Below are 25,543 nucleotides of genomic sequence, written 5' to 3' on the forward strand. Positions count from 1 at the left end.
AAGAAAAACAAGAACTGAAATTATGCATTAGATAATATTAAAGCCAATTTATCGGTGGGACGATATTATTGTAAAATATGAACTATTTCACAATCTGTTGATTTCTGCATTTATAACTGCTGATAAATGGAAAAAAGTAAAGTGATGGGAGAAACACCCCTCAACCATGTTAAGAGTTTTGATGAGGCACAATTTGTCCACCAGAGGGCGCTCTGAAACTTCACCAGTTTTCTTTGTGTGTTTGAAAGGGAAAAAAGAATATTGGACTATTTCAATTGAATATTATATTTTTTAATCAAAAATCAGTGTTGAATGGGTTCCTAAAATATACAGGAAATGTTATTAGTTTTAGTCTTTTTAAATTTGGTCAAAATTGTCAACAGCCATTCTTATGAGACAACAACTCATAACGGAGCAACAAGGGAAATAATCAGAAAACACTAAACTGTTATTTGGCAGTGTAACGTGTAATTCACAGGCAGCAGTTTTTGTTTTATCTAAGTCATGGAGCGATACATAACAGCTGTAATTAAATCATTCTCGTCCGCGTGCTTGGGGTGTCACGTGATTTCTGCTGCTGTACCGCGAGATTTCTTTGACGTCACTTTTAGCGCGGAGTTTGTTGTTGGCGGAGACGCTTCAGTCCGTCCGAAATTCTGTACAAAGTTGTTCAGCCACCGCCAGACCGGAATATAAACCTATAATTGATGTTTTACCGGTAGAGATGTTGGTCGTGGCTGTATGATGACTTTATGAGGCGTTAATTTGAGACACTTTTGGACTTTACAACCAACTGAAGCGGTAAGTTTCTTTGTGTTTTTGCTCTAGCAGCTGTAGTTAGCGAGCTAACAATATGCTAGTGGTATCCAGGAAGTCAGACCGCGCTCTTCAAAAAACTATAACTGCAGACATTTACAGTAACGAGGACTTGTGCAGCTACAGAATAGCTTAAATAAAGTGTTTACCAAACTTAAATCACGAGTGTTTGCTCCATCTGTAAGTGTCTCTAACGATATTCCTGTTTTCTGGTTTTCAGATGGAGTTTTCTCCTGCCTGCGCTGAGCCCAGCACAGACGGATGCCTTATGAAAGCTGACAGAGGTCACAAGAAACGGAAAATCTCCCGTGAGTTGGACAACTGTGATATGACAGAAATATTTCAGTAGAAATGCATCCTTATATTGGAACTACATTATTATATTATAGCTGATATAACTTTAAAATCTTTGTGCTCAGCTATAGTTTGTCACTGCAGCTTAGGGTTTGCACACAGTATTAATAAACCTCACCCTGGGCAGAATTAATTTTTAAGACAATCATATCATATTTTTTTAGATTTATTTTGCTTTCTTGTTCTTTTTAAACTTACTTTAGGATTGTAGGATTTTTTTAAAATAATACCATAAGTTGAGGGGTAGCAGTGTGGCCGCCAGTATTTTTCTTTAACTCCAAATTATGTCACAGTTATTGATCTCTCTGCATTTAACACATTCACTCAGTGAAGCATTGGGCGCCCAGGGAGCAGTGTAGGGACGGTATCTTGCTCAGGGGTACCTCAGGGTAGCCGTTCAGTGGATTTGAACCCTCGACCTTCCGATCATGGGGCCACCACTCTACCTACTGAGCTATCCCTGCCCTCAATGCAAACGCCCAACATGGGGCTCGAGCCCAGCACCCTGAGATTAAGCCGGGCTTATACAGCTATATCGATACTCTGTTTATCTCTCTCCCCTCCCGTTCCTATTGCTTTCTATGCGTTGACCATATACACCACACTAGTAATGGTGTTCTGACAGTGGTTTTTTTTTTCTTGTTTGTTTCCAGCGGACGTGGAGATGGACATTGAGTTTCTTTACAAAGCTGTTCCTCAGCTAGCCAAGGTTTTCCGCATTATAGACAAAATTGGAGAAGGTACGTAGTCAGTTTTGGAGTTTTTATACAGCTGGGAGAAGGATTGTTAGCCGTTCACTAACCTCATAAGGAGAAATGCTGATGACATTTGTGTGTCTTCATTAGGTACGTTCAGCTCAGTATACTTGGGTGAGGCGCAGATGCGAGATGGGAGGAGAGAGATGTTTGCACTGAAGCATCTCATCCCAACAAGCCATCCCACACGCATTGCTGCTGAGCTTCAGTGTCTCACTGTTGCAGGGTGAGTCCAATGCAGTAACTTATAATTTTATTGACATTACACAGATGTTTTTTCTATCAACATCTATTTCTTTATTTAGTTTGTGGTACTGTAACCCTGTACACTATCAAAGGAGTTTGCAAAGAAAAGCGTCTGGACTTCAAGTTGCTTGAAGACGTTTCACCTCTCATCCGAGAAGCTTCTTCAGTTCTAAGGTCAAATGGCCGAGAGTCCCAGATTTACACCAACTGTCTGCCATCTATAATCCAGTTTTGAGTTCCCTCCCCAGACGCCTTAATGCCCACTCACATCCTGGGGCATCGGACCTCAGGAATTCACATGACAAGGTGGGGCCAGGTTTCACAATGAGCTCACCCGAAACCCTGGCTGATTAGGTCCCACACCCGCTATCACACCTTGGCTCATGTGATTAGAGGATCACCAGGGGGGTCCTTTGTCCCTCTCTGGGGGGATACTCCCACTGGGTTTAAATCTGGGACTCTCGGCCATTTGACCTTAGAACTGAAGAAGCTTCTCGGATGAGAGGTGAAACGTCTTCAAGCAACTTAAAGAAGTCCAGACGCTTTTCTTTGCAAACTCCTTTGACTACGATGACCTGGATGACTGAGAACCTTCACAGACCTGTACACTATCACTAATCCTTAAAGAACTGAACCTGTTTAATTATAGAGTTCCTTTGAGTTGCACCTTCATATTTGGCATTTCTTACATGCCTAATGCATTGAGTTGCTGATATGATATTGGCTGATTAGATATTTTCAGTAATGAGCAGGTAAATAGGTGTGCCTAATAAATTGGCTGGTGAGTGTATGTTTTTATTATTTGACAGATAATGCAGGGATTCAATTTGATTGTTATTTAATTTTCCTATAATTTCATGTGGAATTGGTAGCACACCTCCAAATTCACTTTTCTTTTAGTATTACTGTGTTTGTGAAAGAGCTGAGTATCCCAAAAATGTAAAATCAGAAAAGACCAAATTTTATTTGATTTCTTGCTTTTAAGTTTATTTTTATGCCGTGGTAAATCGGTGTGTGGGTTTCTCATTTATGTGACATCTTATGATTCAGTTTAACCTACGCAGTTTGGTACACTGCTGGCTGGGGCTGACAAGACGTGCAGCATAAAGCACACCAATTTATATAAATGAGTGTGCATTTGTGGTTGAGTGCTTCTGTAATGATTCTTGGAAGTGAACGTCCGAGATTGACATTTCTTGCAGACATAACACATTATAATGAAATGACGCCTGTCTTCTGAGCTGTGCCCTTAATCCACTTTGCAGAGGCAGAGAGAATGTGATGGGAGTGACATACTGCTTCAGGAAGGAGGACCATGTGGTGATTGTAATGCCCTACATGGAGCATCAAGCCATTGTGGTATGTACTTTGTCGTATGTTACTGCAGTGACATGCAGTGTTTATACTGAAGTGATTTATTTATTTTTAATGGACACAATCTAAGCTTCTAAATCAGTCTCTTCTCCTGATTATGTTGATGTTGCTTAAAAATGTCTTTTAAAACTTCTGATTTAAACTAAACATATTCACCAGGACATCATTGGGTCGCTAAGTTTTGAAGAGGTCCGCCTGTACATCTACCACCTGTTAAAGGCTCTGAAACACATCCATCAGTTTGGCATAATTCATCGAGACATCAAGCCAAACAATTTCCTCTACAACAGAAAGAGCAAAATGTAAGTAGCTGCAGAACATTTGTAATGTTTTATCTGTTGTCAATTGTAATGCTAATATTTTGATGTAAGGCTAATGAGCTGATGCTATGTGTTGTCTACATTGCAACAGTGCTGGAGCATCACTCAGCTATAAGATTAGAATGTATGTTAAAAAATAAATTACACTAATAAATTCCACATACACTTTATTACATTTTGGGTTTTGTTGTTTTTTTGTGTAACTGTATGCACAGGTACGCACTGGTGGATTTCGGCCTGGCACAGGGTACAGCTGACACCCAGATTGAGCTATTGAAGGTGGTGAGAAAGAGACCATCACAGAAAGGTGGAGGGTCCACAGGGAAACAAGTGGCTGCACAGCGGAGCAAAGCACCACCTAAACTCTCTTCAAAAATCACAACAGTCTCCACCTTTCTTCCACTGCCTGCACGGCAGCAAATACCCCCATCACATTCCTCCGCATCTTCCTCCACCACCACATCTTCTTCAACCTCTCGAAAAGCACTGATTAAAAAAGCACATTCTGCTACCACCACTGTGACCACCTCTCGCACAAAGCACACAAAGGTGTCTGCACTTATTTTATTTACCATCATTTTTATCTTCATAAGGTGTGTCTGTCCAGTGATAAAATTTCCTCTAATTACACTGTTTTTGCACAAGACTGAAGTATGGTTAAGCTGTACTTGGATGTTTATAACATCTGTGTTTCCATTGTTTTTTTGCTTATGTCATCGTCCATGTTGGTTTTCTTTAGGATTTGATAGGGCTAAGCAAAGCGCCACGGACTGTGTTTGGAGAGAGGAACCTGAACAGCTGCACACCAGCTCTCTCCAACACCAAACAAGCTGCCATTAGGACAGAGGTAAGCAATGGGGAAAACTACAGTACTGTGCAAAAGTCTTGAGCTGCTGCTCATATCTTTAGATTTTCTTGCAAGAAAAGTTCTTCTTTGGACATTGGCTGGACCCAAGCATTTTAAGAGTAACATTTTTTTGTTTGTTAATCCACTTAAAACTGACCTTTGATGCAAGCATAGAAAAGGCACCTAACTAAAGGGATGAACCAGTGTTTGTCTACACATAAAAGACAATTTAGCAAAGAAAAACATTTAAATTGTATTTGTTTCTAGTAGCCTGTTACAAAAATACATTGTTTTACTATGAAGTGATGGAAGAAAACGATAACAACAATAGCGCATTCTTATGCTGTGACAAAGCTCTGCAACTCTTGTCTCTCACGTTCACATGTAGGACTGCTTAACAGAAATAAAATTACTTTTTTAAATAAGCTTATTCAGTTTGATAGCATTAGGTGCTATCAAACCCCATACTGAGCTACACTGTGTTCCCTGGTGGGTCTTATTATATATTAAGTGATATAAGGTGACCTTGAGTGTTTTGGAGGTGACATTAAAAATTGAATCATCATTACTCTTTAGCTGGTAAAACCAAGTAAAACAGAGGACACAGCCAGCCGTAAGTACTCTTCAGCCACCCGGGCTCCCCTGCCTGTCAGGACCCAGAGCAGCAGTCAGAGACCCGTACAGCGAGGCCTAACCTGTAACTGCTACTTCACTGATCGGGTCTGCAACGTCTGCTTGTCCAGGTAACTAACAAAACATCCTCCTGCACCTCCTGTTTACCTTGCACATGTTTTGGGCATTATTCTAGACAGTGAAACATTTATATGATTTCTTTCATTTATATGAAATATGATTTAATGGTGCTTGTGCCAGCTGTACAAGAACAAAAATAATTTATTATTAAAACTAAATTCTCGTTCCGATCCACTTCCACTAAACGAAGAATTGTTAGTTTCTGTTTTGTGTCACTTCTAATACCTCGTTCCTGTCCTTGTTTTTGACTGCAGAAAGTCGCAGGTGGCGCCCAGGGCAGGAACTCCAGGGTTTAGAGCACCAGAAGTCCTCACAAAGTGTCCCAACCAAGGCACAGGTGGGTGTCTCAAGTCATTATTTATAATACATGTTTAAAAGCAAAGAAAATAAATATATGTATCTACCACACTGCTGCTTTAGCCCATCTGCTTTGACGTGGTTTGTTGAATGTGATTTAAGGTGCTGTATGTTCACAGATGCTCTCTAGTATTAAAAAAAAAAAGAAAAAAAATCTGTTTTCTCATGCTTGGTAACATTTCCTGTCATATGAGCCAGGCAGGTTTTCCAAAAATTGCTTAAAAATAGCAAATTTGGGATGTTCTCTTTTTTATTATTACTAATCTGCACTCTTGCACCCTCCCCTGTCCTGTCATCCTACACTGCAGCCATAGACGTGTGGTCAGCTGGTGTGATCCTGCTCTCACTGCTCAGTGGCCGTTACCCGTTCTTTAAGGCCACCGATGACATGATTGCGCTCGTTCAGATCATGACCCTACGAGGCTCCAGAGAGACCATCAAGGCTGGCAAGTCGTTCGGTGCGTATAAATGTCTTCTTTTGGGTCTTCTGCTTCTGCAGAACGCAGATCCTCACTGCACCTGCAAGACTGCAGTGACTAATCCTGCAGGCAGTTCATCACCAACAGAGTCACTATAATTCTGCAGTGGAACAATATTCTGCAGCACAGTTTCCAGAGTTGATGCACTGCATAAATATAAATATAAAAAAAAAAATCAAGTATAGTGAACTGAAAATGGTGCAGAACAACACATGAAACTTTTTGTGTTGTTTTAAATTTGATGTCAGCTCCATGTTTCTGCAAAGGTCTTGTAGCAAACTCTGTAACCTGATCAGACCAGGGGGTGCAATGAAATGCTTTCCTTCTCTCACGTGATTTAGGATTTCAGAATTCATGGCTTCCTTTGTTATATTTTTGATTTCATGATGCTCCAAATGCATTCAGGGGGTGACAGCTCTGGCCTGCAAACATCTTAGTTTAACACCTGGAGCCATGCTGCTGAAATGAATACGAAAACAGGTTCAGCAGGACCTTCCCTGAAAAAGACGTATGTAGATGTTCCAAAACATTTCAGAGATGTTCTGGATAATCTCCATACCTCAGAAAGACTGAGAATCTAGGATGACCTTTTTAGCTCGACTATTTTAAAAAAATATATTTCACACAGTATAGAATTATTGTTTTTATTAGGTCCTGAGATGGGAAGAAAAAGATTCACAAATCACTGTGTTCAGTTTTCATTTACATTTTAATGTCACATTTTCAGAAACAGGGTTGTAAAAAACCTCTGTACAGAGTAATCTTATTTTTATGGGCTTGAATCTGATTCAGGTAAAGCGGTGGTGTGCAGTCGGGAGCTCCCTCGACAGGACCTCAGGACCCTGTGTGAGACGCTCAGAGGATTGAGGCCATCGCCAGATAACAAAGTCACACCACTTCCTGAGGCTACGGCAGATTCCACTGACACTCATCTTCACAAGATCCAAGATGATACGCCCACACACCGTCCCACTGAAAGAACACTCAAACCACATAAAAAGGAAGCAGATGAAACTCCTGCAGAACTCTTGTGTAGTCACATGAACAAGCACAAACATTCAGGTGGTAATGACACCGCAACTCGCCTTCCAAAACAGGAAAAGGTGGAAGAGGAGGAGGATGAGCGTGGCTGGGACAGAGTTCCCGATGAGGCTTACGACCTGCTGGATAAGCTGCTGGATCTGAACCCTTCCACCAGGATCACAGCTGCTCAGGCTCTTCAACACCCACTGTTCAAATACCTGTGAGAATGTGCTGTGAGAGCACCAGGAGCCTGTCCATGTCAGTAAAACTATGACGTCCTAGGCTGTGGTTCAGGTGCAGAAAAGGCACATGAGCATGAGAGAGAACGTTCACTCCTTGTAATGTGCTGCAGTTTTCCCCCCCTCCCATCAGCCCTCTTTAAAAAATGCTTTTACTTAAATGTAAATGTTTATATGAAATAGGTTTGGCTTCGTGGTTGACACGGTGCACTTCAAAGTAAAACTTTCTTGTATTCACAGCAGCTATGATGTAGTCTAAAGAACTGTGAAGAAGGGCATTTTAAAATGGTGGAAACATTGCAGATATTGCTATAACTATTGACCTTTTAAAGAGGGAATAATCCATATTTTGTTTACAGTTATCACTGCCATAAAGGCTTTTAATTTGAAGGTGCATATCTGTATCCTGTGAATGTGTGAAATTCTGCTTCATTAGTGTGTGCATGTCTGAGTCTGGTTTATTTATGGAAAACACTGAAGAGTCAACAGTTTTCCCCAGTTCAGGTTAATAATAAAGGCAAAAAACAAAATGATGTCTCTCATTTAGTTTACATGGTTATATTCATTTAGATGGATTTTATTTTCCACTTTTTGTTACCTGGACCCAAGAAAACAGTTCAGCATTTATTTTTTTTTTGTAGTACCCTGGGGTAAAAGCTTTTTAAAAATGGTTGAATGAATGAAAGGAATTATTTTCTCAAGATTGGACTATTGCTGCTCTCTTCTCTGGCATCAATGAAAAGTTGCTCTCTCTCTCTTGTGGCCTCGATGTACGTAGCAGAACCTCTGACCCCATGTGTGCCTGCTCACAGCCTCGGGTTGGACCCTTCAGGCTGTGCTAAAGGCAAGAATTTAAATCTGTAGGTGATTTTGCTTTTTCAGGCCCCCTCACACCTGGAATGACCTACCTGAGAAGATCGAGCACACAGAGCCAGACTTCCTTTGAATCACTGCTTAAATCTCATTTCTATACACTTGCTTTTAAACGATTCTGTTACATGGGATACGTTTTATTACTCTGTTTGTTTACCCTTTTGCACTTTGTAAACTTATGTATCATTTGCGAGCTACATTGCTGAGTCTTTTTTTTTTTTTTTACCTTTATAACCTTTATTTCCAAGCATCTCTTTCTGCTAGAGTGTTCTGGGCAACACGGGCTGCATGAACTTAAGATATTTTTGTGATGGCAGGAGAAACTGAAGCTTCCAAAGGTTACAAATTATTTTTACCAAACTATAACTTTTTTACACTTTCACCAGAAATGAAAACACTTTAACCTGTGAGTACAAAAGTTTGAAAGTTTATTACCGAGCTGATACAAACTTGCAATTTTTTTTAAACTTCTAATTGACAATGTATGCAACATTTTGTAAATACACTGTAAAACAAAGATACCAGCAGTGCACTAGCACTTTGTTTTGAAACAAGTAACAGTTTTCTGTTTGAGATGATGAGGCTCTCTGGTAGCTGAAGTGTGGTTACAGGTTGTCCTTCACCTCGATGAGTTCCTCTATCCGTGCCAACACGCTCTCAATCATGTCAAACGTGTGCAGGGCAGAGTGCAGAGCCTGGCAGGACCAATGAAGATGCAGTCAGGAACATCACAGTGCTCTTTCTTAATCCACACACACGTAAATATGTGATATGATGCCATCTGACTGTGTTACTCACCTGAATCTGTGACTCTGGGGTCATGCTGGGCAGCTCCTCACCACCAACAGACACAGAAAGTACAGACTCTTCTGTGAAGAAACAAATGCTGTCAGAAAGCCTCATCTGAACACTTTTGATGATGCTACATGTTGAAAAAGTGCCATTAAGAAGTCGTTTGAGTTGGGACGAGTACAAAAGAAGCCTGAGAAAAATGAAGCCAGGCTACCTACAAAATAGAAGCCCTCCTGCGCATGCATAGAGTCTCTATGTTGTACTAAGAAACGGGAAATTAAAGTAAGTGTCGCTGATCTGACCTTTAGCCTTGCTCTTCTTGGCCTCCATTGTGTTCTGCAGCTCTCTTTCATAGTGGGCCCTGGACATGTTCACACCAACACGAAGGGGCTTCATGAACGTATCTTCTATTTTATACAGTTCTGTCCAGATGCCGGTCTTCAGCAGCATCAGAAAGCACAGATAGAGAAAGCTTATATACCCTTATAGGCCATCATAAAATTAAATTTTTGGTGTTTTCAGCTCTACAGTGCACTCACCTGGTTCTCTGTCACTTTGTCTCTGATGACCAGGTAACGCAGCAGATTTAGAGACTCCATGACTCTGTAGAGATCAACACACACATGTGCTATTTCTTAATCTACCTTCCAGACATTTCCAAAACTTTCAACTACTCTCATCCATAAAGCAAGATTTTGTTGTTAAATAATGACTTCTGATCAGGGCGACATGTACACTCAACCAGCCACTCCATGAACTGCTCATTAATTCAAATATCTAATCAGTCAATCACATGGCAGCAACTCAAGTGCATTTAATGAAGTGACCAGTGAGTATATTTTACTGGCCTTTTTTAAAAACTACAAAATCAACAGCGATGCTACTTTGTTTATACTTATTGCACAATTATACAAATAATATAAAAGGCACCAAAGGATGTTTGTTTTTTAAAATCTTATCGAGAAAAAGACTTATAAAATTTCCTCTTGATTATACAGAAGTTTCCAATTAAATTTAAACATCTCATATTTTCTCAGGAAGAAACAAAATTAAACAATGTGACACTTTCTTTTAAACAGTGTGTATGACCCTTTTTAACAGTGCGTGTTGGGACTGGCTGTCGCACTCCTGTGACCCGCATTAGTGTGTGTGCACAGACCTGTCCAGGTACTGCAGGAGGTCAGTCTCTGGGCCATCTGGAAGAATAAGAACCTTACGCAGCAGAGGCATGAGCTGAACGCCTTCAAACCAGACGTTACTGTTACCTGGCTGGAGACAGAGCGATAAAGAGATTCTTTTAGGTCCCCCAAGAAATTTTAAACACGGCCCACACTGCCATTTTTTCCTTTAATGTACATCTTCACCTGCAGGGCAATGTCTATCTGATTCTTGATATTTTTAATGATGTAGCCTTCAACTCCTGAGTGGTTACTCGTCTTCAACATGTACCTGAAACAAGAACACAGGTCGCTGCTGTGGGAAGTGGAAAAGACACACATTTCTGATTAATTTTCAGGGAAGAAAGGTGGAGCTCACTGGAAGAATCTGTACTTGGCTTCAGTGTTGAACTTATCAATGCTCAGCTGGAAAACCTTCAGTCCTTTTGTTCTCTGAAGACAAAAAGAAGTATCGTCAAAACTGAGTCCACAAATGAAAGCCAATTTCAAATCAAATGATCTGACATTAGATTTTAAACACATTAAAATTGATTAAAAACTTACCAGTTCATGCTTTGGACATATCGTCATGACCTTTATTAAGTTCTGAAATTAAACACTGAAATTAATAACATTATATGACGCACACAAAACACAACGGTAGACCCAACAGGTTTATAATGAAGCGACTGCATTCACCTGAGGGACTGTGAGGAAGGTTTTAATCTCCAGCAGGTCTGCACGCAGACTGCCGTCCTCGACTCGCACCAGACTTTTCTCATACAGCTCCTGTGTGACGCACATCCATCATACACTGATGACTGCTTTTAATGTGCAGAAGAAGATTTAAGTAACACAGTGACTATTTACACTGGCAGGTAACGACCCTTACAGCCTCATTCTTTTTCTTCTTTGGCTTCTTCTGATTGGCTATTATAGGAAAAAATGTGGGGAACCTCAAGTTTTAGAGTCTAAAGCCTCTCCAAATGCTAACCTCATTATTTGAAAACTTGGCCATGTTAAATATGAGCATCCAAGATGATGACCGGTGCTATTTTAATTAAACATGTTGTGTTTAATTAAAATAGCACCATGGAAATATATAGGATTAAATCCAGGAGTCACATATTGACTCCTGGATGAATAAGGTCATTCTAATTTATGTAATAAATAACTAATAAATAAATAATAATAAGTGAAAACATCACCTACCAGTCCTTTCTGAAGCTTGGACTCCTCAGTTCTATAAAAGATAGATATCACTGATCACAGCTTGATCATTAAAGTGGACACTTATGGTATATGTGTGTGTTATATATGTGTGCATAATGTGCACATTCATATTTTACAACTTTTGTAAAACGCTAACAAAGATTATAACACGACACATTATTATGTCATGTTACCTGGACAGGAGGACAGAGACGTGCTCGATGTTACATCGAAGACTGAACACGGGACTGCAGAGAGAATACGGAGTGTTGGGAGCATTAACATTATTATTTAAAAGTTTCAGTATTTGTTAATGTAGAATTCCTGAAACACCCAAGTACAGATTAATTTCAAGCCAAGTGTGAATAATCCCACATTGTGCATCCCAGGACAAAAATATGTTTTCAAAATACCTGAAAACAGTGGGGAAGGTGTCTGCAGCCAGGTGATGGACAAACACCAGATGAGCCAAGCTGGCCAAAGACTCTTTAGGATAACGCACCTCCTCCTCGAGAAAGCCGGGAACCTGCTTTCTCTTCAAAAGAGGCTGGTGCACGAGACTACCGAGGGACTCCCCAATAGAACCGAGGATGTTCTGCAGGACACAGAAAACCACAATTACCACGATATGCAAGTACGTGACGAACCGATGACATATTAGAAACCAGCAATGACACCATTTACACGTTTGAAAAATGGTTTTACCAAAATCTCGGTGGCAAAAGTCCTGAGGGGGGACAGAGCCAGCGTGTCAGGATCCTTGAGGTGTACTTCCAACAGAGGATGACTCAGACTCTTCATACAGCTCAAGAGGAGACAAACAAAAAGGAAGCCTCAACATCATCAGTTTTCAGGAGCCCTGCAGCGCTTTTCTATGACATTATGTCAGACTATCAAACGTGAGTCTGAGCTGGAAAACGCATTTTTTTTCACTCACAACTTCAGAAGTTCTGTCCGCAGCTCATCCTCTTTATCCTTCCCCTGTCTGCCCACAGTCCTGTTTGTAGTCTCGCTCTGCATCTCATTATTCAGCAGGTTATGCCTGACTTCTTGAACAAAAGGTCTGACGAAATCTATCATGTCAGTGCAGCAACGGCAAAACGAAAAGACGTCATCCTCCTCTTGCTCCTTGGTGTGAGGGAGAGGCAGTTTGGCCACCTGGTCCAGCACGGAGGACAGCGCCATGCCCAAGGATGACGCCTTACGGCCACCCAGGCACAGAAGCACTGTTAGAGGCGAGAATGAGAGAATACATCACAATAATAATGGCAAGGAAAAACCATTAAGAAGAAGAGTGGTATTAAAGATGACTAAAAAGATTCTTTACCCTTCTGTAAAGGCTTCAAGAGCAGATGGAGACTCTCCGCTATCGTATCAGGATCATCCTGCTCCAGCTGCTCCAACAGGCCGATCAGCAGCTCTTTGGGTCTGCACGTCTACAAAAACCCCCACAAAGATCACCCTTACAATGCCACATTCATCAGTGATGTTTTATCTTAAGTCCACTCCTGACCACTGACCTCCAGCAGGTGGTTAAAAATGGCCAGACACTGAGGAAGATTCTTGTCTTCTTTCTTCAGCAGGACCTGGATCAGCGGAGGCAGCAAGTTCCAACCCATGCATCTCACGATCTCCTGCACAGACGAAGACAGTTACACAGATGAGTGTGTGACAAACCTGAGAAGCAGCGATTGGTGTAAACTTTGAGAAACGTTACCTGATTCTTTTCATCCAGCACAATACTGAGGACCTGCGCGCTGTTTCCCTCCTCGATACACGTCTGCCCAGCAACCGTGAAGATGTTGTGATCCTCGGTGGTGTAGCTGTCATCTGGAAGAGCCTGCTGCATGAAAAAGAGACAATCAAGCGGGTAAAAATAGAGAAAACAGACATTTTAAACAGTTACTTATTAAATATTATATTCTATCAAATATCTCAAAGACACAATCTTGGCATATTACACTCTGGTTTGGGTTCAGAACACAGTCACCCCCTCTGCTTTTAAGATTAGGCTTTTTGATAAAGTTTACAGTTAGATCAGGTGACCCTGAACCATCCCTTAGTTTTGCTGCTACCTCTGGCTGCTGGGGGACTTCCCATGATCCACTGAAGATTTCTCCTCTATTCCTGTCTTCACTAACTGAGCATTTATACACTGCTGCTGTATGGCAGCAGTGTATAAATGTTGTAAACTTGCGTGCATCCCACAGAGAGATACACAGAACAACCAAAATGAAATGGAAATGAAGAAAAGGAAAATGAAGAGACAAACAAATGACCACAAAACAGCAACAAACAGAAGCACAATGAACAAATCATTTATAAAACAATAGAAAAGATCTAGAATCTAAGTCACCAACAGGTGGACCACTCCTACGCCATTCTTTACGGACTCAGACCTACTAGATTTTCATGAACCCTTTCTTTTTACTATGTGCCGCCTTTTACTTTGTCTTTATGGTCATATATAGACAGCAAAGCCATTGAATGGAAGTACATAGACCAATGGCGTGCTTAACTCACTCAACGTAACTCTACTCAGGCAATCAAATCCTTTACTCAGAGCACGTGTAAAAGTAGACAACTCGGAGAAGAGACGAGAGGCAGAAGCCAAAGGAATTAAGTCAGGGAAACAGACAGGGAGAAAAGGAGGGTTTAAAGTGAGATGGTTTACATGTGAAATGTAATTTAGAAAAAAGACAAAGAGGGGAAATTCAAAATACAACTTTTCATTATTTTAAATTAAGCACTTTATTTGAAAACAACTTTTTCAAAAGCTATAATTTTACTTGAAACCAAAAAAGAACATTTTTTTTCATTAGAGAAATGAATAATAAATATTGTTGAAATACCGGAATTACACTTTCTTTGCTTTACATTACAACCAGTTATTGCCCATATACTGACACTGTATAACTGTTAGGCTACTTTAAAATAGACTGCACTTATAATCATGTGGAACTTGATTATATTTTGGACTTGGAAATGTTCTCAAACTGGACCTCCTTACATTTTAATTGAATACCTCTGATCTAGAATATGCTCTAGTGAGAGACTCAAAACCCACTCCATATCAGGTCAGCTCAGTCTGTGGGTGCATTCTGTCACTGTGAGTGGGTACCAGCATCCAGGTTGGTGCCAGTGACTGTGCCGACATGCTGTTTAGGGAATTGATATCAGAGTGAAGGAGTGGATGTGGGTTACAAGTACCACTGAATACTTACACATCTTTGGACCACCTCACTGAGCTGCTCCAGAGCCATCCCTGCTATCTTCATACGGGTGTTGTCCTCATGCAGAAGTCCTCAAAAACAGGGGAAACTTCAAGTATATTAAAAAAAACAGGTCCAAAGGTGTCAGAGGTTAAGCTCTGAGCCTGTGTGACTGTAAACACAGCAGAGCAGCAGGGATGCTAACCCTGCTCCGAATTAGCCGAACAGTGGCTAGCCAAACAAATTCACCACCACGAAAAGAGCCGCTGATGTGAAGGCAAACGGGACCGAGGTGAAGGGGACACGTACCTCAGCTCAACTTCCACAAACAGCCCGGTGAAAAAAAAGCACACGCACAAACATATATACACACACACTACACGCTACGGACGCACCGCGCGAACGCGAAATTGTCCCCCCGGCTTGCCGTAGATGGAGACACGTCACAGGTCAAAGTTGAAAGCGTAGAAAACAGAAACAGCATGGAGACGGATGAGAGAAGAAGGAGCGGGAGCTCCAAAAAAACTTCCAAAAAGGGTTCGTTAAAAGCCTGTTTTTTGTTTCTCGGGTTTTAGAGAGGTGTTTACAGCGTTGTGGAGAGTTACACGGATCTCAGAGCGCTCACAGCTGGCTTGTGTAGCCGTTGGTTGGTTGGTAGAGTAACAACATCTCTTCCCTCAAGAGATTCATTTAACTCGTATATTCAAATTTATTTGTTGTTTGTGAGGCAGGTGGGAAACGTGTCAAAGCACTCACCGCGGAGGAAGAAGCTAGAAGGTGAGAAACCCCTACTCCACCAGGACATCTCTACTGGACGCTTAAGCTGCACCAGTAATCATTACCAAACATTTGTTGGTTGTGGAGTAAACACAGACACTTCTTCACATGTGTGCTTTGTGTCAGGAGAGAGGAGCTGAAGGAGAAGCTGAGGGAGAAGTTGGAGCTGGAAAGGAGAGCTTTGAAGGTGGTGGAGCGGCTCCTGGACGACAGTGTGGCTGAGGACTTCCTAGTGGACTGTGTATGTGTCGCCGGTGACTTTAGACAGGGCACAAGCTTTAGGCAAACCAGGAGACGAAGTCTTCCCTTACTGCTCTCACGCCCAGGTCCTGTTACCCTTACATCACTGCCAAGCCTCTGCCATACTAAATCTGTCTCTTTTATTCACAATCCATGTCTGCCACGATTAATTAGAATCTCACAGTCTCAGAACATGGCCCAATCTGCAGTTTCCAGGGTTTAAAATCACCATGAGATCCCTATGATTGAGGTTTTGCCATTGGCCCAGTATAACGCAGCCTGGCTCTAGCATGCTATTTAGACCTGTTATGAATTTGAATACACCGCCTCACTGGTAGCAGTGCCATTGCCTCACAGCAAGAAGGACCTGAGGAGTATGCTAAGTTCACTACAGCCAGGCTTTGTTTGCGTTAGCTGTTGACAAAGCTTAAAACCCCAGTCAGAGATAATGGACATCATTATGATGGTTATCACCTTTCTTTGTTTAACTAGGCTTGTTGTTACGGGTCATGTTCTACTCTTTTTCCACACAGAATGATCCCTGTGAATGCTGTCTAATCAGACATTATAAGGTGATAATGATAAAATGCTGTCAAAAGTCTCTAACGAACAGCAAAAATATTACAATAAAATGCAAAACTGTTACAGACAACACGAGATATTAATGCTGTGGAAAAATGTCAATCATGGCATCTAGTGCATAGAGGGATAAAATAAACAACCTAATGTATTCAGCATTAGTTACCATGGTGATTTAGCCAGGTGAAAAGAGAGACACTTTCGTGGCACAGAAAATTCTGACTTCAAGTTCGACATAACTCGCTAACCCATAATCTCATTCTGTAGTGCCTTTCTGTGTGGAGTTTGTTCCCCCTGTGTCTGTGTGGATTCCCTCCAGGTACTCAGGCTTCCTGTCACAGACCAAAGGCATCCATAATTGGTTAGCTGGTCGGAGATGCGAATGGTTGTCTGTATCTGTGTGTTAGCTTTGTGATGGACTTTCAACCAGTCTAGGGTGGACTCTGCCTCTCACCCTATGGCAGCTGAGATACGCTGTGTAAACACACACAATTTCTGATGACAGACTTTAGATTACATGCAGGTTTTCTGTCAATATTCAGTTAATTTAAAATATCACGCAATATTAATTTTACACAAATTTAAACCAGAGAAAAGCTGCAAAGTAACCGAGTTCTCTTTACTTCACAGGCTAAAATGATCACCCCAGCTAATTACAGAGATACTATAGAGGAGAGGTCTATTGCTAAGCTGTGCGGTTATCCCATCTGTCCTAATAAACTGGGCAAGGTAAGGCCACTGATATTGCATTTTGTTTGCAAATAATAAACATCTCCATGTCTCATATGTGATGACTGAGTCTGTGGTGCTGTTCACTTTCTAGATCCCAACTCAACAATACAAAATTTCTACTAAGACCAATAAAGTGTATGACATCACAGAGCGCAAGGTGAGTGTTTCTACATGAAATTGTTTTTTTTACACTTGCCAGAGTGTGCTTAAAGACACATTTTGGTCTTTGCTTCTTTTGTCTTTAGTGTTTTTGCAGTAATTTCTGCTACAAAGCCTCCAAAGCGTTTGAGCTACAAATACCAAAGACGCCTCTTTGGGTTCGGCAACATGAGAGGTGTGTATGTGCTGCTTCTCATCTCTGTCCTAAATCACCTGATTGATCTAATCGTTGAATGCAGTGATGTTCTGTATAATGTCTTTGCTCCCTTTCTCTCTCTCAGTCCTCCTGAAATTAAGTTGTTGAAGCAAGGAGAACGGTACGTAATAAGTTTCAGTGTTTAGTTTTCCATATTTAGCCTTATTAATAGAAAGACTGATCCAGGGTTACATGTGTGCATTCAGTGGGAGCTCTGGTGAGGAGGTGATGCTGTCTGAGAGGTGTCTAAAAGAGGAGGACATCGAGAACCCTGTGGCTGCTCAGCACGAGGAGCTTCACGGCTCTCGGGATCATCCTGCTGGAGGCAGCCACAGTGATGTCAGTGACGGCGAACATGAGCAGGACTTTGTCTCCAGCGTGGTCTCTCAGCAGCAGAGACCCCGGGTACACTGGGGTGACCTGCATAAACGCTCAGATGAGGATGAGAAAGGACAACAAAGGAATTCTGAAACAAGAAAGATAAACACCAAAGAGGGGAATGAAGAAAAGATCGAACCTCCTCAGAGTCAGAATACAGAGGAACAGAGAAGTATGATAGAAGATGAGGAAAGAAAAGAGGCAGACGTGCGTAAAACTGAAGTTACTGATGCTGAAAAACCCAAAGAGTGGCAGGTGACACATACGGACCAGGCGGCACCACAAGAGAGAGAGTTATCTGAGCTTTCTGGTGTGGAAGAGACTACAGCTGAGATGAGCGTGTGCAGTTTATCGGAGACGGTAACTCACAGCATTCCTCGCTCAAACCCTCCAACAGAAAGTAAACAAATTCCTGCCACTAATCAGAACAATCACGGCCAGCAAGAACTCAACATCACGCAGGTGGGTATGAGCAAGAGGGGGGCAGCTGGGCTGCGAGATCTACTGAAGAACCACGCCGAAGCCAAACCTGACTCTGTACGGATGAATCTGCTCGATTGCCTAAAAAACACATTGAAGGAGTGGTGTACCGATGAGACGTTAACGTTCCTGTACGGCTCCGATCACTCCCTTGGCTCGCCCTATGCCGAGGTAAGAGAAGAAGAAGGCAAAGAGGAGTTGGATGAAGATGACCTTGAGGATGAGGTGACAGCCGACAACAGCGAGGACAAGAAGAAGCCGTCAGCTGCAGCTCCAAACTATGACACGCTGCGGAGGGAGACCCAGGATCTGGAGCTCCGGGTCAGGGAATTTTATAAGGGCACGTGGATTCTGCCTGACGAGAAAGAGGAGCCGAATAGAAAGCAGGTAAGTGCATATTAAAACACTTGCTTTAAGAGTTTGATTTTAAATTAGGTGAGCTCACAGAGTCAGTTTTGTTCTTAAACCATCCCCACACCAGGTTACAGTCCAGGAAAGCATCAAGGATCCGGTCCTGCCGCTCGTTGACTCTCATGCTCAGAACCTCATCCAGAAACGAATCACAGTGGAGAAACTCTCCAGCTGGTGCGTGTCTGTTTGTCCTTTATTTCTTGGATGTGGCACACAGAGCCTTATTAATTTCTTATCCTGGTTTTTCTTCAACAGCTGTGAAGGTCCCGTGAACCTCACTGCTGCACAGTTTGACATGGCTGCACATAATCATGATTTTCGTGATCAGTTCATCTTAATTCTTTGCTCTCTTGTCTTGTTTTGTGGTTATGCTGTGCAGCCTCAGAAACATTGTAGGTCCGCTGCATCTCACCATGATTGACATCACTAACGACCTGAACAACCTGGTGCGGACGTTCAGGTCAGTACACTACACACTCAGTCTGATATGTGCTGTCTGCTAGTCTGCCATCAGAAAGGACGGACACACACACAGGAGAGGGGAGGCGGGTGTAGTTTATAGTGGATGAGCTCTAGAAATGTGTCAAAAATTGCTGTTAAATTTAATCATCTTAATCGAAGGAAATCTAGTGTTGAAACTGCCTTGTTCTGTGGGTTCATATTAAGCTCAGAAACATAATAGTGAAACTTGATTGTTTGTATGTAACTGAATGGCAGTTTACTTTTGAACAGCTGCAGGATATAGACGTGCCCCGTTACCCTTTTTGTCATAAACCTAAATCTTTCACTTTTGCAAATTATAGTGCTTTTGCACAACTATGAGCATTTATTATAGCCATGCCATACAACCCCAGCTGCAAAAGAAAGTTGGGATGCTGCGTAAAATGTCAATAAAAACAGAATGCAGCCATTTCCAAATCTCACAAACACTGATTTTATAAAGAATAGCAAACTAAACTAAACTGAGACATTTCAAGATTATGTGAAAAATATTAGGATCAAGACTGAGCAGCTAGGATATCATATCAGACAAGAATGAGACACATACCTCTTCCAAAAAGATGCTACACAGCAGTAAACACGACTCTGTATTTGGACTCTATTCATAATTAACTGTTATCACACCACATTGGATCTACTGAGAAACACTGAAAAACCAAGCTACATAGAACAGGAAACCAACTGATTGGTTATCTGTTAGATCTCCTCTTTTATCTACTTGCATGAGCAAAACATGACATGAATGTTCTTGGGATCGCTCTTGTTCTTCAGAAGAACTCAAAGAAATGAGTCTAACATGTATTTAATGAGTTGATTTCATCTAAATTCCACAACACACGATTGTTTAGCTCTGCTTCCCCCTACAGGCAGACATGAAGTATGACAAGCAGTAGTTTTATTGACTCTTTAAAACTTGTACTTTTTTCATGTGATGGGGCTAAATGTCTGCTTCAAAGAGAATTATGGCTATTTTCCGAGAAAGTGTTCTAATCTCCTGCACATCAAAATAAGTATTACAAAATGTCATATATCTCACAGTGTGCTACACATGCTATACGTTTTCCTGTCAGGTATTTGACAGGAAAACGGGGGTTACTGATAACAACAACAGTCCTTCTTTTCCAAGTGTAGCTACATGAAGTGACACTGAGCCAGCATGCATGACACCAGGACTCTGAAACTGAAGCAGCTGAGTAGAATGAATTATTATATATGTTTGCTGTTTTTACTCAGTCAGCATAGCAGTATGGCTTCTGTTTCTCTATAAGAATGACAGAGCTCTGTTTTAAGAAAAAAATGGGGGGGGGATTTTTTAAACTTGTGCCAGAATTGAGCATTTCCTGCCTTAGACACACCCTGGATTCCTATTGGCTGCTTAGGATGTTTTCAACAGGCCTGCTGTTAAATCACTGTGTCTGTGATTTAAACGCACATCAGGCTATGGAGCAACACCGCCACAGTCCTGCTTCCGGGAATTGTCTTTGTGCTGTCAAGAGGCCCCAATAACAAGAGGCTCAAACCAAAGAATATACACAGCGCTGGCAGAAAGACATAAATCATTGCTGCATGCAGTGTTTTTGGTTGTTGCTCTCGGTCTGTGCACAGTTTATATTTCTAGTTTATTTATATCTAGAATGAAGCATTTCTGTAGAGTATCTGCAGAGGGACACAGATGTATGGTGACTGTGGCCCAGAACATATAGCGGGTTATGATTTGATGTCCAGCTGCTCCAGTCTGAATTCTGAAATGTCGATGGGCGAGATACTGGAACTGCTGTGCATCCTCCATAAAATGTGCTGTTTAAGACACACACACACACACACACTCTGTACTTAACAGTGGTGCTTTATGTTCACAGGTTCACCAACAAAAACATCATCCATAAAACTCCAGAGTGGACCCTCATAGCTGTGGTGCTTCTGTATCTGTAAGTTTTGTGTGTGTGTGTGTGTGTGTGTGTGTGTGTGTGTGTGTGTGTGTGTGTGTGTGTGTGTGTGTGTGTGTGTGTGTGTGTGTGTGTGTGTGTTTAAGTTTAATGTCAGCTGTCGAGCTGCTCCTCAGCAAGCCCAGTTGAACATTGGAGAGAAAAAATTTGACAAGAAAATGAAGAACCATGGTTTCTCTGGAAATAGACCACGTCAGCCGTCTTTACCCGTGTGTGCAAATGTTTGCGTGTCTTGACAATGAGAAAAGTGTGTATTTAATGTTTACTGTGCTGGTGTATGATAAGATTTTTTTTTTTTTTTGTAAAACAAGCAGGAACCAGATTTCTAAGCAGTAAATGAGCATTATAACATATGACTGGGTGAAGATGACCCATATAGACACATACTGGATTTACCATTATGTTATTTCCAGTCTGCTGCATGAAGAGGTGCTTTAATCAGAGATGCAACAGCAATCTGCATTTTTAACACTGTTTGAAATTGAAAGAAAAGAATAAGAAGTCATCATGATGCATTTGACAGACTGCTGTGTGCTTTGGCATTGTCTGGCACCTACCATATGGTCTGTGTGTGTTCGTGTGTATGTGTGTCTGTGTTGCTGGCAGTTCACGGACAGTTCCGTGCTGCTCCCGTCTAAGTACACAGAGACGCCTCATGGCCTTATCTCCACCTGATTACCTCTGTCCAGATCCGTGATGGAGGACAGAAGGCACACAGTTCCTGCGTATCCTTTATATTGCCCCAGGCTGGGAAACCTTTCACCTGACGCTGACGGCTGATTCTGATTTATTACTCCCTCAATGGTTCCTGGTCAGTTTGCTTTAATATCACGGCACAATGTGTGTCGTCTTGAACTTTAAAAGAGGTGTTGCACAGCTTTAGGTACTGTAGGTGATCTGCCACCTTGGAGAGCCAAGAGGCCTCTGAAACCTGCCTGACAGAAACTGTTGTGTAATTTTCAGGGAAATAAAGGGAATGAAATTCAACTTGTAAAACAGAAGCAAGATTTCTCATCTGGGGTCTGAAGTGATTTTACTGTTGCAAAAAAAGAAAGATAAAAGGGTAAAAAGGTTAGTGAATGCTTTGGAATTACCAGGATTTCAGCACTGATTACTCACAAAGTGTGTCTGTCACATTGTGAATTATATGAAGCTCAGACCGCCTTTTATGAGTAATCGCTGCAGAAATCCTGGTAATTCCAAAGGGTTCACAGAGGGGTTTTGGGAACGGTGTCCGTCTCTAATTCTGACAGTTGTTGTAATACATTTTCAGATTTGATTTTAAGAACGCACTGACTCCACTTCTGAACAGTCAACATTCATTTGTAAATATTACCCTTTCATTGGTCAGATGTGACACTGGTGCTCTATGATTTCATCGGTTTCCATTTAACGTCCACTCCATCCTTCCATTCCTCCATCATGAATAATTTGGTGTGCTGTCTTATCTGTCTGCTGCATGGCAGCTGTGGAGCTAGTCTGGCCGCTATTGTTCAGCCCAGCTGAATAATGGATGCCCCCCCTGCAACACTAGACCCTGGGCTGAACCGGAGATTGACCAGGAGTGTACCTCCTCTCTGGTAAGGGCAGGTAGAGAGGCGTGGGTGGGGGAGGATGATGGAGAGGGATGGAGGTTGGAGAGAGATGACAGAGAGTACTTGGGGGCTACAGACAGTGAGTTTAGTGTTGGAGGGAAATATTCTTACACTAACTTGACAAATACTCTGTTTTTTGTACTCGTACTGTGAATCTGGCTTCATGTCACCCACGACTTGTCTGAGCTGCGGTCTTAAGATAGAGCAAGTGGGTGAACAGATAAAGTCCATCTCGTTTAAATTGGTGGAAACTTTGACCGTCTAACCTGATAAAAGATGAATCTCACAGTGTAATTTTCCACGTTACTGAAGGCATTTCCCAAATAGAAACACACATTTATTTACCTTTTTTTTTTTTTTTTTTTTAAATTCAATAATTATTTACTTTGATTTATTTTAAAAACAGTGGACACTGAGTAAAACACTGGAGCCTGTCCAGCTGTTGTAGGGTGAGAGTCACACGATGGACCGGTTGCCTGTCTATCACAGAGGCAACAAGCATTCACGCTCACATTAACACCTGCAGTAAAATGTTGAATCACCACTTAACCTATCATTAATTTTGTTGGATTGTGGGAGGAAACCCGGAGCGCTTGTGGAAACAACCCACACGAGCACAGAGAGAACCCATGTGATCGGCGGATTTGAACTCAGGACTTTCTTGCTGTGGTTGTTTTTTGTTTGTTTTTAAACAAATATATGCTCATTTTGATGACGCAACACTGAAAGTCAAATTTGTTAGCCGTTCAGCTACTCAACAATTCAGAGCCTCTTTTGTCCTTATTTGGTTTCATAATGGGCCAAATGTTTCTAACGGACTGCAGGGAGGCCAGTTTAGGCTCTTTTGTTACCGATGCTGTTATAGTGCATGCATGTGTGGCTTTGCTGACACAAGCGAGGCCTTGCTGGGAAAAACAGCACCTTGATGGCAGCATACCTGTTTATGTCTCTCAGCATTAATGGGCCTTCAGAGATGTACACGTTCCCCCTGCATGTGCGTCCTTTTGAGCAGCCTGGAAGCTTCCACTCCTCTTTAGCCTGTCTATTTTTGTTTTTTGCTGTATTTTTTTTCTATGTGATTAATAATAAAATGCACAGACACCACTTATCAGTATGCCTCTCAGCAACCCCCACACTACAGCAAAGCTGAACATACACTCCTTTTACAGTGACTCAGCAGAGACTGAGCATTATTATGTTCATGAAAGTAGGATTGACCACACGGCAGTATCAGCTTGTGTCATATGAATATACACGACAGTGTTGGCCCAAGGCGCTGTGTGATTTTCTTTTTTCTTTTTGTAGACATACACTGTGAAGTGTTTAAAATCTATTCTCTCATGTCAGTCTCTTTCTGCTTGACATTCAGAGCTTGTCTTTACAGCTCTAAAAATGTAGTCGATGGCCAGATTTTTAAGTGTGTGTGTGTGTGTGTGTGTGTGTGTGTGTGTGTGTGTGTGTGTGTGTGAGAACACTTTCATGAATAAAAAAAGCAGGATATTTTTCTGCCTCAGGTCTGCAATAATTCTATTTGACCTGATCACTTTGCTGAGGAAAAACTCTATAAATAAAACTTTCGAGTTCGTTTTATTCAACAAATTTTATCTGTATGAGTCAGCAACCGCTGCTTTCTCATAGCACTCGGCACCTTGGCGAAGAGAGGCTTGTGTGAGAACATGGCTTAAATAAGAACTGACTGCTAACTTTACACATCACGCTATTGAAGGCTGAACATGTCGTCTTTTACTTTTAGGGTAGTCTTTATAATGCTTACAGATCCCTTTTGTAACTCCTAAGAACTGGATTGCGTTTGTGTTGGAAGATAAGTCGCCCGTTTAGTGTTGAGTTGGTTTTAATTTGTTGGTTTTTCACATTTCAGGTTGTCAGAGGTGTCTCCGTTGGTGCGAGAAGCCCTGAAGACTTCGGCATCTGTGGAGTATTTGAACACGCTGATGGTGGAGCTGGGTCTGCAGGAGCAGGACCTTCTGAATTTGGTCCAGCTGTTTAAATCCCCAGCACACTGACACAGATATGGATAAAGCAATAAAACTGCACTCTTTGACTGTGTGACAAATGTTTGTTTGTTTTGGTTGTTCTATTGTTTTCTGGATTGTCTGTTTCCACAAAATAAATGTATCCATAATAATAATAGTAGTAGCAGGAAGTTGTGTGTTTTATCCTGCATGTTGTTGGAGACTGTTGGTGTTGCGCACACAATCTGTGGTGAGATATGCCCAAATCAGATCCTTGAAGTTTTAAAGCTGTGGATGTTTAACCTAGGCGGGGCCAAATAAATCACACCCAGCTTTTTTTTTCTCTCCCCTCAGTGAAAACGCCATGTGGGCACGCTGCTTATTGCTGCTGCTAGAGGAGCTCCTCCTGCAATAAAACCAGCGCTATTTCTCCCGACTTCCTTTACGTGGAGGTTTTATGGGCCATAATATCATTTATTATACGGGTATGCCAGCAATGCGCTTGTCTGAAAATATTTGGTTTTGACCAGGTGGCGCATGCAGCGAAACGTTTCTGCTATTTAATATCTGAGATATAACTCCGAGACGTGATTGATGGGTCTGCACGGCTGAGCGCACAGCTTCTCGTTTTTTCACGGGTCAAACGAGTGGACCGGTGAACGGTGGGTTTAGCCGGTAGAGTAGATGTTTGTGGATAAAAACTACATGTGTTTAACCGGTAATTAAATGTTGAAATATGGGAAAAAATGACAACTGCGCTCCTTAAG

At 41.7% G+C, this 25,543-nt stretch overlaps 3 protein-coding genes across 4 annotated transcripts; 2 read left to right on the forward strand and 1 right to left on the reverse strand.

Moving 5' to 3' along the window:
• Nucleotides 1–636: 636 nt before the first annotated feature.
• cdc7 (cell division cycle 7 homolog (S. cerevisiae)) lies at nucleotides 637–8,061 on the forward strand. Its single transcript, XM_063462294.1, has 12 exons — nucleotides 637–801; nucleotides 1,037–1,124; nucleotides 1,824–1,910; nucleotides 2,016–2,151; nucleotides 3,437–3,530; nucleotides 3,705–3,847; nucleotides 4,081–4,414; nucleotides 4,605–4,712; nucleotides 5,289–5,455; nucleotides 5,720–5,802; nucleotides 6,131–6,280; nucleotides 7,094–8,061. The coding sequence occupies exons 2-12, from the start codon at nucleotides 1,037–1,039 to the stop codon at nucleotides 7,546–7,548; spliced, it is 1,845 nt and encodes a 614-aa protein (XP_063318364.1). The 5' UTR covers nucleotides 637–801; the 3' UTR covers nucleotides 7,549–8,061.
• An 815-nt stretch (nucleotides 8,062–8,876) lies between these two features.
• On the reverse strand, nucleotides 8,877–15,223 carry glmna (glomulin, FKBP associated protein a). Of its 2 annotated transcripts, none has more exons than XM_063461811.1 (18): nucleotides 14,822–15,223; nucleotides 13,315–13,437; nucleotides 13,118–13,231; nucleotides 12,925–13,033; nucleotides 12,535–12,823; nucleotides 12,303–12,402; nucleotides 12,011–12,192; nucleotides 11,792–11,845; nucleotides 11,598–11,628; nucleotides 11,085–11,174; nucleotides 10,950–10,991; nucleotides 10,765–10,838; nucleotides 10,593–10,677; nucleotides 10,388–10,497; nucleotides 9,768–9,831; nucleotides 9,531–9,666; nucleotides 9,235–9,305; nucleotides 8,877–9,131 (listed from the first exon to the last, which is right to left on the reverse strand). In XM_063461811.1, exons 1-18 carry the CDS (start codon nucleotides 14,873–14,875, stop codon nucleotides 9,042–9,044), a joined length of 1,818 nt encoding a protein of 605 aa, XP_063317881.1. In that variant the 5' UTR covers nucleotides 14,876–15,223; the 3' UTR covers nucleotides 8,877–9,041. The 2 variants fall into 2 exon arrangements, with proteins under 2 accessions (XP_063317881.1, XP_063317880.1); XM_063461810.1 differs by having other exon boundaries at nucleotides 13,315–13,440.
• A 41-nt stretch (nucleotides 15,224–15,264) lies between these two features.
• rpap2 (RNA polymerase II associated protein 2) lies at nucleotides 15,265–24,949 on the forward strand. Its single transcript, XM_063462477.2, has 12 exons — nucleotides 15,265–15,346; nucleotides 15,541–15,586; nucleotides 15,713–15,827; nucleotides 17,036–17,134; nucleotides 17,229–17,294; nucleotides 17,383–17,471; nucleotides 17,578–17,613; nucleotides 17,699–18,737; nucleotides 18,832–18,935; nucleotides 19,141–19,221; nucleotides 21,122–21,190; nucleotides 24,683–24,949. Exons 1-12 carry the CDS (start codon nucleotides 15,292–15,294, stop codon nucleotides 24,825–24,827), a joined length of 1,944 nt encoding a protein of 647 aa, XP_063318547.2. The 5' UTR covers nucleotides 15,265–15,291; the 3' UTR covers nucleotides 24,828–24,949.
• The last annotated feature ends 594 nt before the right edge of the window (nucleotides 24,950–25,543 follow it).

The sequence above is a fragment of the Pelmatolapia mariae genome, linkage group LG18 (assembly GCF_036321145.2).
Source record: "Pelmatolapia mariae isolate MD_Pm_ZW linkage group LG18, Pm_UMD_F_2, whole genome shotgun sequence".
Lineage (NCBI taxonomy): Eukaryota > Metazoa > Chordata > Actinopteri > Cichliformes > Cichlidae > Pelmatolapia > Pelmatolapia mariae.